The sequence below is a fragment of the Eschrichtius robustus genome, chromosome 3, assembly GCF_028021215.1.
Source record: "Eschrichtius robustus isolate mEscRob2 chromosome 3, mEscRob2.pri, whole genome shotgun sequence".
Lineage (NCBI taxonomy): Eukaryota > Metazoa > Chordata > Mammalia > Artiodactyla > Eschrichtiidae > Eschrichtius > Eschrichtius robustus.
In genome coordinates this window covers 74,980,134-74,994,763 of record NC_090826.1, presented here as the reverse complement: position 1 = coordinate 74,994,763, position 14,630 = coordinate 74,980,134, and the positions used below count along the sequence as shown (strand labels likewise).

The 14,630-nt window shown below is 41.2% G+C and overlaps 1 protein-coding gene across 1 annotated transcript in view; it reads right to left on the bottom strand.

Moving 5' to 3' along the window:
• Positions 1-707: 707 nt before the first annotated feature.
• Positions 708-14,630, bottom strand: part of DNAI3 (dynein axonemal intermediate chain 3) — a 72,857-nt gene continuing 58,934 nt past the window's right edge. The window contains exons 18-22 of the mRNA XM_068537550.1: positions 9,958-10,088; positions 8,084-8,288; positions 6,498-6,589; positions 5,137-5,259; positions 708-925 (exon numbers count right to left, since the gene is read on the bottom strand). Coding sequence (XP_068393651.1) covers positions 782-925; positions 5,137-5,259; positions 6,498-6,589; positions 8,084-8,288; positions 9,958-10,088 — 695 coding nt within the window. The 3' untranslated portion in view covers positions 708-781. The remainder of the gene's footprint in view (positions 926-5,136; positions 5,260-6,497; positions 6,590-8,083; positions 8,289-9,957; positions 10,089-14,630) is intronic.

The window sequence follows — 14,630 nt, the reverse complement described above, 5'->3', positions numbered from 1 at the left end:
TTGACTAGAAGACACGACAGTGGGCACCATCTCGTTCCACACTTCTGAGGAAAACTTTCAGCTTTTCACCGTTAAGTATAACGTTTGTTGTAGGATTGTTTTAGCTACCCTGCATCTGATTAAGGAAGTTTCCTTCTTTTTGTAATTGCAAAGAATTTATTGTTTTATCATGAGTGGATGTTGAATTTTAGGGAATGTTTTTCTGCATTTTTTTGGTATCATAAATTCCCTCCTTTAATCAAATATCGATTTATTTTCTACTGTTAAATTTACCTTATATTTCCTGGATAAATCCAACATGATCTTCACGTGTTATCCATTTCTATGCGTATATTTCTGGATTCCATCTGCTAATATTTTGTTGAGCACATGGCCTGACAATCTGTGCAGTGGCCCAGTGGGAGCACTTTTTGGTGAGGTGACCACAAGCAACCTGATAATTAGGAGCAAAGTTTGAGCTCCACTTCTGTCTGGGATTAGGGGCTCTGAATGGATGTCAGCTGAGGACTGAGGGTGGATGTCTGAAGCTCTGTATTATTATAGGAAAATGAAAATTTCATTATCAATAGCTTTTATATTCAGTACAAAGTTTAGTACATATTCAGTCCAAAAAATAGAAACAGATCTTATTGTTTAATTCAAAAGTTTTAATAGCAGTGAAATAAAAGCTTGACATGCGTAAGTAAACCTTTTTCATGTTTAGTTTTGCTAGTTCATCTTACATAAAAAATGATGAGTAAAGTCCCACAAAGCCCTCAAAACACCCCTAGAGAAAGCTTTTCTATATCATTTCCATGTACGACATTGTCTCTTTCACTTTGATTAGACCAAGATGGATGAGGATGTCCTTTTCCAGTTCCAAATAACTCTCGTAGTCCATTTTCAATTCGGCTTCCAGTTGTTCTTTTGACTTCTGATACGTTTTCTAGGGGGGAAAAAAAGCAAGTCATTTGTATAAAACTCCGGCAGCTAGAGAGACCAAAGGCTGGGAAGGGTCTCTTTTTGAAAGGCTGGCCCGGCTGCCGATCTCCGGAAGGGCCGTGAGGGGCGGGGCAGGAGGGCGTCTCTTGCACAGTCGGGGGGAGGGGCTGCGGGCTCGGAAGGGGTGGGGCAGAGATGAGCGGAGCGGTGTGTGCGGACTCAAGGCGTCTCCTGGCGGTGGGGCTGACCCAGTCTGCTGATGGACTGGATGTGGGCTCTCGGGGGCAGGGGCAATCCAGGCTGGCCTACAAGCTCCTGCCACTGATGGAGGGAGGAGCACATTGAGAGGGGAGAGAATAACAATGAAGGGCATTTATTCAGCTAATTTACCCAACACCACTTGCTGAATAATCTGAGTCATCTGTTTTGTTCTTTGATCTCTCAGTGTTCGCCTGAGTACTGCTCTGGTTTAATTATTGTGACATTTTAATTGATTGTAATATCTGCTAGGGCAGTCATTACGATTTTCAAGATTTTGTTTTTTCTCATCTGTGTCTTCTTTCAGATGAACTTTAGGGTCACTTCATCTTGGTGTGTCATCCTGTGTGGCTTTTGTTCTTTCTCCTCTTGTCCTGTCCCCATCCTAATGTCTTCCCGTGCCTTCTGATCCCTTGTCACAAAGCCCTGCCTCTGTGGATTCCATCAAAGGGACCAGAACTGTATTTTTTTTTTTTTTAATTTTTATTTATTTATTTATTTTTGGCTGTGTTGGGTCTTCGTTGATGTGCGCAGGCTTTCTCTAGTTGCAGCGAGCGGGGACTATTCGTTGCGGTGCACGGGCTTCTCATTGCAGTGGCTTCTCTTGTTGTGGAGCACAGGCTCTAGGCGCTCGGGCTTCAGTAGTTGTGGTGCAAGGGCTTCAATAGTTGTGGCACGTGGGCTCTAGAGCGCAGGCTCAGTAGTTGTGGCGCATGGGCTTAGTTGCTCCGCGGCATGTGGGATCTTCCCGGACCAGGGATCAAACCTGTGTCCCCAGCATTGGCAGGCAGATTCTTATCCACTGCACCACCAGGGAAGCCCCAGAACTGTATTTTATTCTAGTTTCTTTAGAGAATAATTTGCAAGAGGTATTTTCCTCTTTTGAATATTCACAATGACTGATGTTTTCTTCCCCTTCCTCTGCCATATTCTTTCCGCATGTTTGCTTTTCCCCCTCTCTTAATATCTCTGCTTTCTCAGATTCCTCATGTCTAATCATTATGACTGCTCCATAGCACTGTGAGGATTAAATGAATTATTAAATATGGCAGGTCCTCAGAATGGTGCATGCACCCAGTAAGCACTTGTTAGCTACAATAACCAATTCACAAAAAGAGCACGACTTGATAAGGTGAGAGTAGAAAAATGTTATTCTTCTAACCTTTGTCCTTTACAACATATGTGACAGATTCCGTAGCATTTCCTATCATTTTTAGGTATTAGAAATAGTGTCGTTTTCAGGTGTTTGAAGACCCAGGCCAGTCCAATATCCAAGTGAAGGCTGCCCCTTGTGGCCCCCACTGCAATGCTCCCCTGTGCACCTCCAGGCTCTTTCTGTAGAGATTGCCTCACCCCACTTAGAAAGTCCTTTGGGGCACCTGATTTGAGCCTAGCTACTTTCAAGTTTCCACCTGGCCCCAGGAAAACTCACCACCCTCACTCTGCCATCAGTACAAGTTCATTGCCCCTGGTCCTCTCTCCACCCGTCTGTCAGAGCAGTTTAAGCCAATCTTTTGCCTGCAGACTTTCCAGCCATAGGAGTCAGGTCCCTGTCCCTGAGTTTCCTAAATTCTCCCTGGACATTCTGCTCTGGTCCCTTGGTAACTCCTAGCCCTTGGATTTCTGTGGCTCAGGAAGCCTACTGCCAGGTGGATGAGGCCAACGGTCCATCCTGGCCAGCAACCTATCTCTAGCAGTGCTTCTCCTGAAGGTCTCCTCCCAGAGTCTGGGCGGTGTTGCAGAAGTGGGAATGGGGAATACACAGCGCTCCAACACCTCTCTCCAAAAAAAAATTCCCCTTTTCCAACCTTCTTCCCCGTAATTCTTGCCTCCCTTGTGTAGCCTGGAGTGTGGGCCATTGACTAGGGGTTGCAGAATTCTTTTGAATCCTTCCGTCTTCTCTGTCCCATAGAGATGACATAATGAATCATATGGAAACTGCTACTTTTCTCAGTTTCGGGTCTCCAGCTGAAATTCCAGTTAGGAAAATTCCCATTTTAAGTGCTGTTAGAGCTGTAATTACTATTATTTTTCAATAAGTGAGCGGTATCCAGATTCAATGTTTGCAAAGAGATGGGTATATGATTTCCCTCAGATGTGTGGGTTGAAGTGCACAGCCTAATCCCTGCCAGTCGGGGGGCGCTCATGAAAACCAGCCTTGCTGGACGGATGTGTGATCATCCCCTGCCCTCGGTAATAATACTAATAGTGGACACTTCCTATCTGCCAGTTACTGGCTAAGTGCTGTAAATATTTCAACTCATTTAATCCCCACTGCAATCCTCTGAGGTTGTTAGTTTGTTCCCATTTCCCCTATTATCAGCAGTTGCTTGTAAGGAGATACTTCTGACTAACATTAGTTATTCTTCCTTGGTGACCCTTTTCATTTTCTAAATGTAACAGAGGAGCCCTTTTAAATGTATTCACTTATCCGCAGTCTAGTTCAAGAGAAAACTTGACAAGTGGTAGCTCTACTTTAAGGAGGGTACTATGTCAAATGGAAATGAAGTTACAAGAAGGCGGAAAAGTTTTGGAAACTCAAAAGCATCATATTATTCCAAGATATGATTATTATAATATTCAAGTTTTTAAAAAGTACTTCACATTGTAAATTATTTTTGGATTATCCACAATTCTATGTGGATAATTAGCTGTCACTATGCTATTTAAACACTCCTAGTAATCGATGATTGCTGGTGTAGGAAAGGGTGGCAGATTATCTCCCATGGCAGAATTTCACACAGTGTTTGTGGTTGTGCAAAAGAACAGACCAAGACCAATTTTTTTTTTTTTGTAGCAAAAGAAAACAAAGAAAAGTTAATTAATTGGTGTTCTTTTCTACCTTGCCACCACTAAACAATGTTTTGAAATGATGCTCCCTCTGTTTTTGTTCCACTAATTCGTATATATCAATGCGATAATGTTAATCTATTTGCTAATGCAGTACATTAAAATATTTCCACATGCTTGTGCTTTTAATTGAGACCTAGGGTCTTACATGAGCAATTACATTGGAGGAGGCTATATATTTGGCTATAAGGAAACAACAGGCGGTGATGAAATTGTTGGTGACAAAAGGGCAAGGAAGGGAATGAGCAAGAGACAAGCAGAAATATGGACTGAGATGACCTCAAGTGAGAAAGAAAGAAGAGCTGAATTCACAGAATATTTCAAGGCCCCAAATGCCAGTGGTCAAGGGAAGACCAACAACAGAGTGATGGAATTCACATCAAACAGAGAGGCTGAGGAAGAGGATGGGGGCTTCAGAGATTTAGGTTCCTTTCTGGTAGATTTTAAGATGGATGTAGCCTGTACCAAATACTCCTCTATTGCAAATTTCACAGTTCTAGTTTATTACAGTAAAATTTACATCTATTTGTCTGTCTCTACACACTAGCTCCCACTTAATGACAGTTTACTATTTGTCAAGTTACCTAACTGAAATCTTTACAGTAATCCTAAAAGGTTGTTATTAGTATTCCCATTTTAAAAGCAAGAGAACCAAAGCTCAGCAAAGACACAAACCTTGCTGTAGATTTCATAGCTCGTAAGCGGTAGAGATGGGACGAGCGCCCACGCGTCAATTCATAGTCCTCTCTCTTTTGCACTGTTTTAATGCATTATTCACTAGATGTTAAAATTCTATGAAATGAAAGCATTCGAATTTGAATCTTTGTATCTATAATTGGTATTTAGATACCACTGTATCTAAAGGCCTTTGAAACAGAGAAAATTTCAGAAACTTAAATTGGGTAGAATCTCACTAGGTGTGTCCAACTGGTTGCTCTGACTCATAGTAAGCTAGAAAATCAGAGAAATGCCCCCTTGACTCCCATCCGAACAAGACAAGAATGTAAAAAGGCATAATTTTTCTATTAAAATTGTGGAATAAGCCAAACAAATATATTCTCAATGGCATTAGAGGAAAGCAATGTTTGTTTCTGAAATTTAACTTACAACTTTTTTCTTCTCCATTTCCAGCTCCATTTCTTTCTTTTCTTCTTCCCGAATTTTTTTGCGCTGTTCTACATATTCCAGATGCTTGACTTCTCTTTCAAAGTAGTGGCTTATACTTGATACCTGTTAGAAACACAGGCCCATGAGAGGGGGACCTACATGGAAGCCCCCACGTTCTTTATGAGGCTCTGAAGAATTTCTGCTGCTTCTAAGTTATTAGCTATATTACCTGCTTTGGGATAATGCCCACAGGCCCACTATCAGAGGAACTAGCTAATTTGGGGGCTACTGGGCTAAGGTTTAGGGGCCTGCGAATTGGGGGATGGCAGGAAAGGAGTGGGATTGGAAGGAGAGAGCTGCAAAAAATTGCAATTTTGTAGGAGAAATATTCAGGGATTGCTCCCACCCCCCTTCTTTCCTTCTCATTTTTAAGACTGAGGGAAGTTTCACATCATCAAACAAACTTGGAAAACCCAGATGAGGATGTCAATGGAAACCCTAAAGGGACTGGAATCAGAGCTGAGTTCCTGGTCCCCTGGAGAGTTTAGCGTGTGGACGTAAGAATAGAAGCAGGGAAGTCAGCAGAGACCTTGGGCAAGGCCACCAAGGGAAGGAAAGTTTTTTGCCTACCAGTAACTAGGGTGATATTGTTGGGACTTGCAACAGATTGCAATCTATATGTTTAATGTTGGTTGTATACATATTTATGTATTTCTACATATTGATCTTCTTTTTGTAACCTAATTATTAACACTGCTTGAAACCCTTGGGTGGTGTGCATGGAGGGGCAGAGTACTGCCACTTCAGACCTGCTGCCTGCAGCACACCAAGCTGGGGAAGGACGGGTGGAGGCTGGCAATGGAGAGATGCATAAAAATGTCAGCTGGGCCCTCTGGGAAGGATAGCACTGAAATAAGGGTCCCACGCTTAGGTTACAACGTGAAAATAACATCTTATGATTATGAATCCCCAAATCAATTCCTCTCTGAATCTGGGCTTCATTTACTTGGCTTTTCTTTTGCTGCATGCTTGCTTTTTTCCCCTAGCTTTAGGCCATTTATCTCATAAAACAGAAATACATCCCCTTATTTTTTTTAATTTTTATTTTATATTGGAGCATAGTTGATTAACAATGTTGTGTTAGTTTCAGGGGTACAGCAAAGTGATTCAGTTATACATATACTTTAATCTATTTTTTTTTTCAAATTCTTTTCCCATTTAGGTTAACATCCCCTTATTTTTGACTGCATGATTCTTTTGTTCTCTTATAGAGCAGAAATGCTGTCATTTCTGAACATACTTCTAAAACATGCCTCGGCAGTATCTGATCACGTAAATCCTCAAAACCAAAAGTTACTAACCTCACTGGTGGAAGGGCGACTTAGTGTCCAAGGAATTTCCAATATATGCAATGTTCCATAATAATCAGCTATGGCTATAAATTGCTGCTTAGCTGAAAGATTAAAAAAATGGGGGAGAAAAACAACTCTGCAATCAGAAAGCCATTTTAGAGGTTAAACATGTACTGTGTTTTTGTTTTGTGATTTCCCAAAGGACCTGTTGTGGTTACAATGATCTTGGCATCTTCATCAGACCTTCATGACTGGAGACCATATTCACACGTAAAAGCCATTTTTCCAGTTGGTGAAATGAAGGCTGAGACCCTGAGTCTTTGTCAGCCACCCTGCTCACCCCCAATCATGTTTTCTCAGCCTCTATATAAGGAGTGTGGCTCCTAGCTGAGATTGACCCTCTCTGACTGGATCCACTGGGCAGATGTGAAAAGAAAGCAGGGACAATACATGGAAGATTTTCAAAGAAAAATCATGATGCCAATTTTCACCAAAGGCATAGTAAGGGCTAAAGGATGCCATTATTCAGATGAATTTCAAAGACACAGCCAGAACCAGTTTTCTTATTATAAAAACAAATTGCTTCCTTTGATCATTTAAAATGGATATAAAACACAAATGTGTTTGAAAATTTTCATTTTCTCTCTCATCAACTTTTGTCTTCTCATTTTCAGCAGGTCTGGTTCAAATTGCTAAATCCTAGACTTGTAATCCCTGGAGGTATACAAAAGCAATGTTTTGTAGCGAAGACGGGAAAACACACTTTGGTGACACATACGGCCAAGTAGTAGTAGTCAGACTCTGACACTCTTAGAGATTCTGAAGACTGTGTTTCTAAATGTAATGTTTCTTCTGAGAAAGAAATGAATAGAAAGACAATTTTATGCCTGCACAGCTTTGGAAACAAAGGGAAACTTCTCTGAAATGAAGCAAATATACACTGAATTTGGGTAGAAAGTATTACTTGGGTGAAACAGAGAAATTGGGACAAAGGATATAAATTACTTTTCCATCGACACATTCTTAAATTTCTGCTTGCTCTGTTATACATTATCTTTTTCCTCTTAATTAGTTTAAAAGTTATAGTTTAAAGAGATATATGACCCTGCAGAGTCATTTGATCTCAAGAAGGAAACTGCCTGATATTGTCCAGTGGAGGGCCATAAAGTGACAAAATATTGAAAATTTGTGATGTAGTGAAAAATTAAAGGTACAGAACTTATTCTATTTGGAAAAGAAGCAGCAAAAAGTAGCAAAGATTTAGGGTTCACCCTGTGATTTAGGGACCTGGAGAGGGTGAGAAGGATGTTTTTTATTGTGTGGTTCAAAATCAGCCTCTGCTTGACATACTAAAATGTGTCTCAGAAATAACTGTTGATGAAGAAAATAGTAAGAGAAACTCAGGTTGTATCCAAAATTTGAAAAGGGAAAGGAAGGGGAATGATGGGAAGGGAAGAGAAAGGAAGGGAAGAGATGGCATGGGAAGAAAGATCTTGAGAAGAAACATCAGAGGCTTTCCAGTTGAATGTCAAAATGTTCCTAAGCTAGCCCCAAAAGGCAAAATGACTTAGTTCATTCAATCAGAATTAACATACCAGAAAAGGTCCAGGGTTTGATGTACGTGATCATAGTTATACAGATGTTTTGTGACTGGGCTGGTTCGTGGGTTTTCTCCAGAAGGTCCCAGATATCGATGTATCCATCTTCTCGGCCAATGTAAAAGACTCCAGGCCTTGTCAGGGACCAGTGCCCTGAGGTGTACCTTTTTGGTGCACAGGATGACTGAAGGAGGGGTCCAGTCTAAAAATAAATTAAAAAAAAACAAATTAAAAGCTTTTGTTATTATCTGAGGGATATTCACAATGATTTTTTGAAAGTAAAACTCAGATGGCTATGATCATATAAAAGATCAAACCTTCAATCGAGCTATTTATGGTTCTAATAATCCAACTGCTGCTAAATCCCATTGCTATTTCTATGGAGATCGATGGACACCGGATAAGTAAAGATTATAAGCAAATTTTGTCTATATTTTAATTTTCCTGTCGGGTGCCTGCTCACCATGGAAATAGCTCTGGTGCGCAGGAAAAGGGAATGAAAAGTCAATTCTATCTGTGAGCTGCATCCAATGGCTTATTAATATTATTTGGGAGAGATTCTGGACCACCAAAGCAACATAAGATCATCTTATCTCTTCTCTATTTTGGGGTAATTTGCCTTCTTTGGGAGGTTTTCATAGAGACTGAAGATCAGAATGTGCTCTCTTCCTACCGTCATGCTATGCCTGGGCTCATTCACCTACTTACATCTGGACTAAACTAAGCCATGGAGCTGCCTTCCACCCTCCCATACATGCAAACAAAAACCTTCCTACAGGGAACCAAGAAGATCACCAATTCATGGACTCCTTAGAGGCAACAGGCCAAACCTGTTCTTGCTCAGCTCCTTCAGTTTTGGTGGATAACCAGGTTCCTGACCCCTGCATGGTCTTTGGACAATCTTGCCTAAATGTCTTTTGTCTTTCTCTTTAACTGCAAAACTAATGCTTGCTTGTTGTAAAAAAAAAAAAAAAAAAGATCATACAAAAGTACATTGTTATAAAATAGAAGTCCTTTTGTGGATGGACACTTAAGGAGTTTTCAACTTTTTTCAATGACAAACTTGTACATATATTCACACACATTATTTTTTTGAGTATTCCTGTAAGTTAGAGTCCCAGAAATAAAAGGAAAAAAAAGTGTTAGGTCGAAGAATACATATATTACAGCTCTGAAATATATATATATATACACACGTACATATATATATATACATACTTTTTAACAGATTTTGATAATTTCCTTAAGTAGCTCATGAGAGGGACATATCATACTGATTTTCCCACGCCCTTGCTTCACTAGATTTTACCAGTCTTTCTAGTTTTTGGCAGTTTAGCTTCTGTCTGCCTGGACCCAGGTCCTGTCCTAATCCGGACCACTGGATTCTTGGCACTGCCTCACCTTGACCCATGCATGTCTCTGCCTGCCTGGTGACGGACCCCTTAGCGTTCCTAGTCCCACTTTCTGAACCTGCTGACAAATTACCCGGTGCAAGAGCAGTGACAGACCCATTGCTTCTCCTTGGACTTCGTGCCATAATCAGCATCCCATCTTGTATTTTAAGCAGAGGGAAAAACATAAATCAAGGGAACTGCCCATGATATACACGATATTTCGAAGAAAAGACTGTTTGGTTTCAGAGAACAAAAGACTTGTAAATGTTTCCTTCCCTCAGGAAAGAAAAGCAAATGGTTGTGTTTTCCAAAGGCTTGTAGTGCTTCTGCTGACAGGCTGGGGCCCAGGGCATCTGTTCCAATTTCTCTAAAAAGTGTCCCAAAGGCATTGTTATGTCAGAACGGTCTGTTATTCCTATTGTTTTTCTCAATAACAAAGGACCACACACCCACCCCTCCATTTTGCAGGCAACTTACCGTAATACCTTCTTTCCAGATGGCCACGTTCCAACCCCCAACAGTGAGGATAATGTCCTTGTAAAAAGGTGATCTCTGAACGGTGTGGACACCTCCATCATGGACCGTGTAGAGGCTCACGGGCTTCTTTGCTGTTGGAGTGGAAAAGGCCATTTCACCTTTTATAACACTGTTTACATTCCTGCAATGAAGAATGGGCAGACCTCCGATGGACAGATAGGTCCCGATCAATGAGGTCCAAGAGTGGAGAACCAGAGGTCAGCTGGGGTGAATGAATCTGTCAAGGCACAACTCCTCCTCTTTTTTATGGAAAATCCAGGGAAATTCCCATCAAGGCTACTTTTCAGGCTCAAAGGAACACTTCCTGTTCTTATTCATTCACTCATTTATTAGTCTATCAGTTAGTCAATAGTATATATTGTTAGTCAATAAATAATTGTGGGTTGTTTTTATGTACCAGGTACTGTAGATGGATGGGTAAACAATGGTTAATAAACAAACATGATCTGTCCTCTCGGACCTTACAGTCCAGTGGAAAGACAGATACTCAACAAACAAATCCCAAGGTATATAATAAAAAAAATGTGAAAAGTATTATGAAGTAAAAAATATCACAAGAAAGAATAACAAGGGACATTCGTTATTTAGGCTGAATGGTCAGAAAAGACGTCTCTGAAGATGAGTCATTTAGGCTTGAGTTCGGCACGGGAAGATTGTGGTGTGGAGTAGCATTCCAGACAGGAGGAGTAATACACACCAAAGTCCTGAGAAGTGTTTAGTGCATTTATTATTTTGAGGAAGGCAATAGGACTGCAGTCTGATAATCCCAGGGTGAGACACAGGAAACAAATGGAGACCAGGAGAGTCCAGACCTTGCAGAGACTTGTTAGGAAAAACATTTAGATTACATTCTAAGTGTAATGTTTTTTAATGAGCCCTTTAGGCCTAGAAGACTATCCGATTGACAGATTGACATATGAAAGGATTCTCTGTTTACTGTGGGGAGAATGGATCAGAGGCAGGTAAAAGCAAAGAGGGGACACCATGGGAGGTTTTTTTTTTTTTTTTTTTTTGGAGGTTTATCCACACTACAGCACGTATCAGTAGTTTGTTCCTTTCTTTTTTTTTTTTTAAATTAATTTATTTAATTTATTTATTTTTGGCTTCATTGGGTCTTCGTTGCCATGTGCAGGCTTTCTCTAGTTGCGGCTACTCTTCGTTGCGGTGCGCGGGCTTCTCATTGTGGTGGCTTCTCTTGTGGAGCAGGGGCTCTAGGAGCGCGGGCTTCAGTAGTTGTGGCGCACGGGCTTAGTTGTTCCGTGGCATGTGGGATCTTCCCGGACCAGGGCTCGAACCCGTGTCCCCTGCATTGGCAGGCGGATTCTTAACCACTGCACCACCAGGTAAGCCCCAACCATGGGAGGTTGTTGCTGTAGTTCTAGTGAGAGAGGATGGTGACTTGGAGGAAGGTGCAATGGAGGAGTGGATAATCAAGAAACATTTGCAAGCTAGAGTTGACAGGAGGGGTGAGAGAGATGAGTGCTGAGAAAGACAGCCAGATTTCTGGTAAGAGAAACAGGCTCACTGTGCTTTCCATTTATTGCAACTGGGAAGACTAGAGGACAAGCCGATTTGGATATTAAGATGAAGGCTTCCCCGTTGCCTCTGCCCCAGGCACCAGGGTCCTTCTGCTCCCCTGGTCTGTCTACTCCGCCATGGCTTGGGTTTCCTCTCCCCGGTCCTGGCTTTGGAGCTGGCTGCTCCTCATTCCTTGCTGCCCATACCCACAAGCCCCAGGGGTGGCCATAAAAATATGTGCCTGTCCAGGCCAAACCAAAATGTGTGGCTATTTTATACTAAAACCACGAACTTACTCTGAAACTTATCATATTAACAGCTATGTGAAGGTTGGATTTTTTTTCTCAGAACAACAATGTAACATTAAGCAGAAAAAAAAGCTACCATAATCTTGTAAAAAGCTGATACAGTGTCAAAGAGATATTTGTCCACCCATGTTCATAGCAGCATTATTTGCAATACCCAAAAGACAGAAGCAACCCAAGTGTCCATCAATGGATGAATGGATAAACAAAATGTGGTATATCCATACAATGGAATATTATTCATCCTTCAGAAGGAAGGGAATTCTGACATACGCTACAACAGGAATGAAAACTGAGTATATTATTTTAAGGGAAATAAGCCAGTCACAAAAAGGCAAATACTGGGACTTCCCCGGCAGTCCAGTGGTTAAGACTCTACCTTCCAATGCAGGAGGCACGGGTTTGATCCCTGGTTGGGGAACTAAGATCCCACATGCCGTATGGTGTGGCCAAAAACTTAAGAAAAAAGGCAAATACTGTATGACTCCACTTACATGAGGTACTTACAACAGGTACATTCATAGAGATAGAAAGTAGAATGGTGGTGGCCAGGAGCTGAGGGGAAAGAGGAGTGGGGAGCTAGTGTTTAACAGGTACAGAGTCTCAGTTTCACAAGATGAAAAGAGTTCTGGAGATTGGTTGCATAACAATGTGAATGTACTTAATTCCCCTGAACTGTACTTAAAAATGGTTAAGGTGTTAAATTTCTTGTTTATGTATATTTTTATCTCAATGCAAAAATTATTTGAAAAAAGTGTATACAGTAAAAATAAATAAATTTAAACATAGCTCTTCTAGGTTAAAAAAGACCAATTTTCCTCTAATCAAAGCTCCATCTTGAAGACAGCACAGAAGCCTTATTTCTAAGGGCACCTTGAAGTGATCTGGAGGGTTTCTGGGAAGGCAGGAGACCCCTGGAAGCCAGCAGCTTTCTTCTTGCTGCTGCTTGTGTCCCTCAGATCCTGGTTTTGTCCTTGGTGAGCCGGGCTTTCCTACACCACCTCACTCTGGTGAGCAGGGCTATCCAGGAGACTAGAAGCCCTCTGCAAAATGTAATGACCACCAGTGATAGGAATATAGATAAACATCAAGATTTGTACTTTTAACATGTTAGAGGTTCTCAGCCCATATAACTTTTTCTTCCTTTTGTCCTTTGGAAGACCTTAGAGCCATTCAGCAGTAAATGGAGCTGTCCTTAAGTTATTAAATGAAATGCCAGAGCCCCCAGCCAGCTTATTATAAGAAACTTACAATAAACAAAACAGTAGTTTTCCAGAGTCATTATCTAATGAAGGATTTAGTATACTGATGTGGTTAAGAGCACAGACCTCCTGGGCTCAAATCCACAGTGTTGCTATAAGGATTAATCCGTGGAGCGTACTGAGCGCCTAACACACGACGTGTGCCAATTTGTGAGTTGAGTACATGAGATGATTATGTTAACTGTCATCATCATCAAATACATCAGCCTGCATTTCTTGGCTTGTCACTAAGATCATCTGTTTGATTTGGACTTCATCACACACAGCTCAGTCAGGGTAATCTGTCTTTCAGAAATTTCTTCTTAGAAAAGGAAATTCTCCTTCCTGCCTTGTTGTATATTTGAGATAAGAACATGGGGCTCCCAGCAGATCAAGAGAAAATGGGTCCCAGTATTTGCCTCATCTTTACCCAGGAAACCTCCATGGTGTTTATGAAAGACATCGGGCTGCTAGCTTCCAAGGAAAACAGTGCCAGTTCACAGAATGTTAAGTAGGGCATGCAATTTACAGTTCAGCATGTCTACACATTGACTTTCCCTGAACTTCAACCATTATCCAATGGAAGTAACAGTGTCATTTGGCTTTCCATGTTACAAAATACTTGATTGGTAATTTTAAAGTATTAAAGTATTAAGATGATTTAAAAATAGCCTTTAAGTAGGTGGTTAGAGCTATTTCTCAATGTTTTGGAATGAATTAAATGTCAAGAAATTAACAGCAACTTCTCTTTTTCTTTCCCACTCACATCCCACTGGTCACAAAGTCCTGGCATGATGACTCGTATGTCTCTCTCTCCCTCTTGCATTTCCTCTGCTGGACATCCTTGTCACCCTGCCTGGACATCAGTCCTCTCCATCTCTCATCTAGGCTGTTGCAACTGGTCATCCTACCGCTCATCCTACTTCCCACCAATTAATTTACCCTTGCTCTCCTGACAGAGTGATTTTCTGATTATACTGGTGGTACTAGGATAAGGTCCACAGGTTAGTAAAGCACTCAAGGCTCTTTGCCATCTGGACTCAGATGTCCTTCCTGGCACCTCTCCTGCTGCTGTTGCCCTCTCTATTACCATTACCATGCTTTGGCCAGAAGATCTCCCTGTTTCCTAATTGTCCACTACTCTTCTGAGCTTCCATGTTTTTGCACTTGTTTGTCTTTCTACCTGGAATGCCTTTCTCCAGCTGGAAACCTGCAAACCACCCTTCAAGATCCAGCTCAACCATATCTCTCTTCAGTGGGGTCTTTTCTTAACAGCCCAAAAGAGTTGGTCCCTCTCTGGTTTCCATGTCACTTTGTGTTTGTCTTTTTTTCCCATCCATAGCACTAATGGCAGTGCAATGTCATCATTTGTTTATGTGGTTGGCTTTTCCAATAATTCATGTAACCCCTTTGGGGGAGATAATATCTTATTCATCTTTGTATTCCCAGTGCCTGGCACATAGTAGATTCTCAATAATAATTTGATGAATGAATGAAAGAAAGAGCAAACAAACATCAATGAGGTACAAATGTAAAGCTCTTGGTTTTT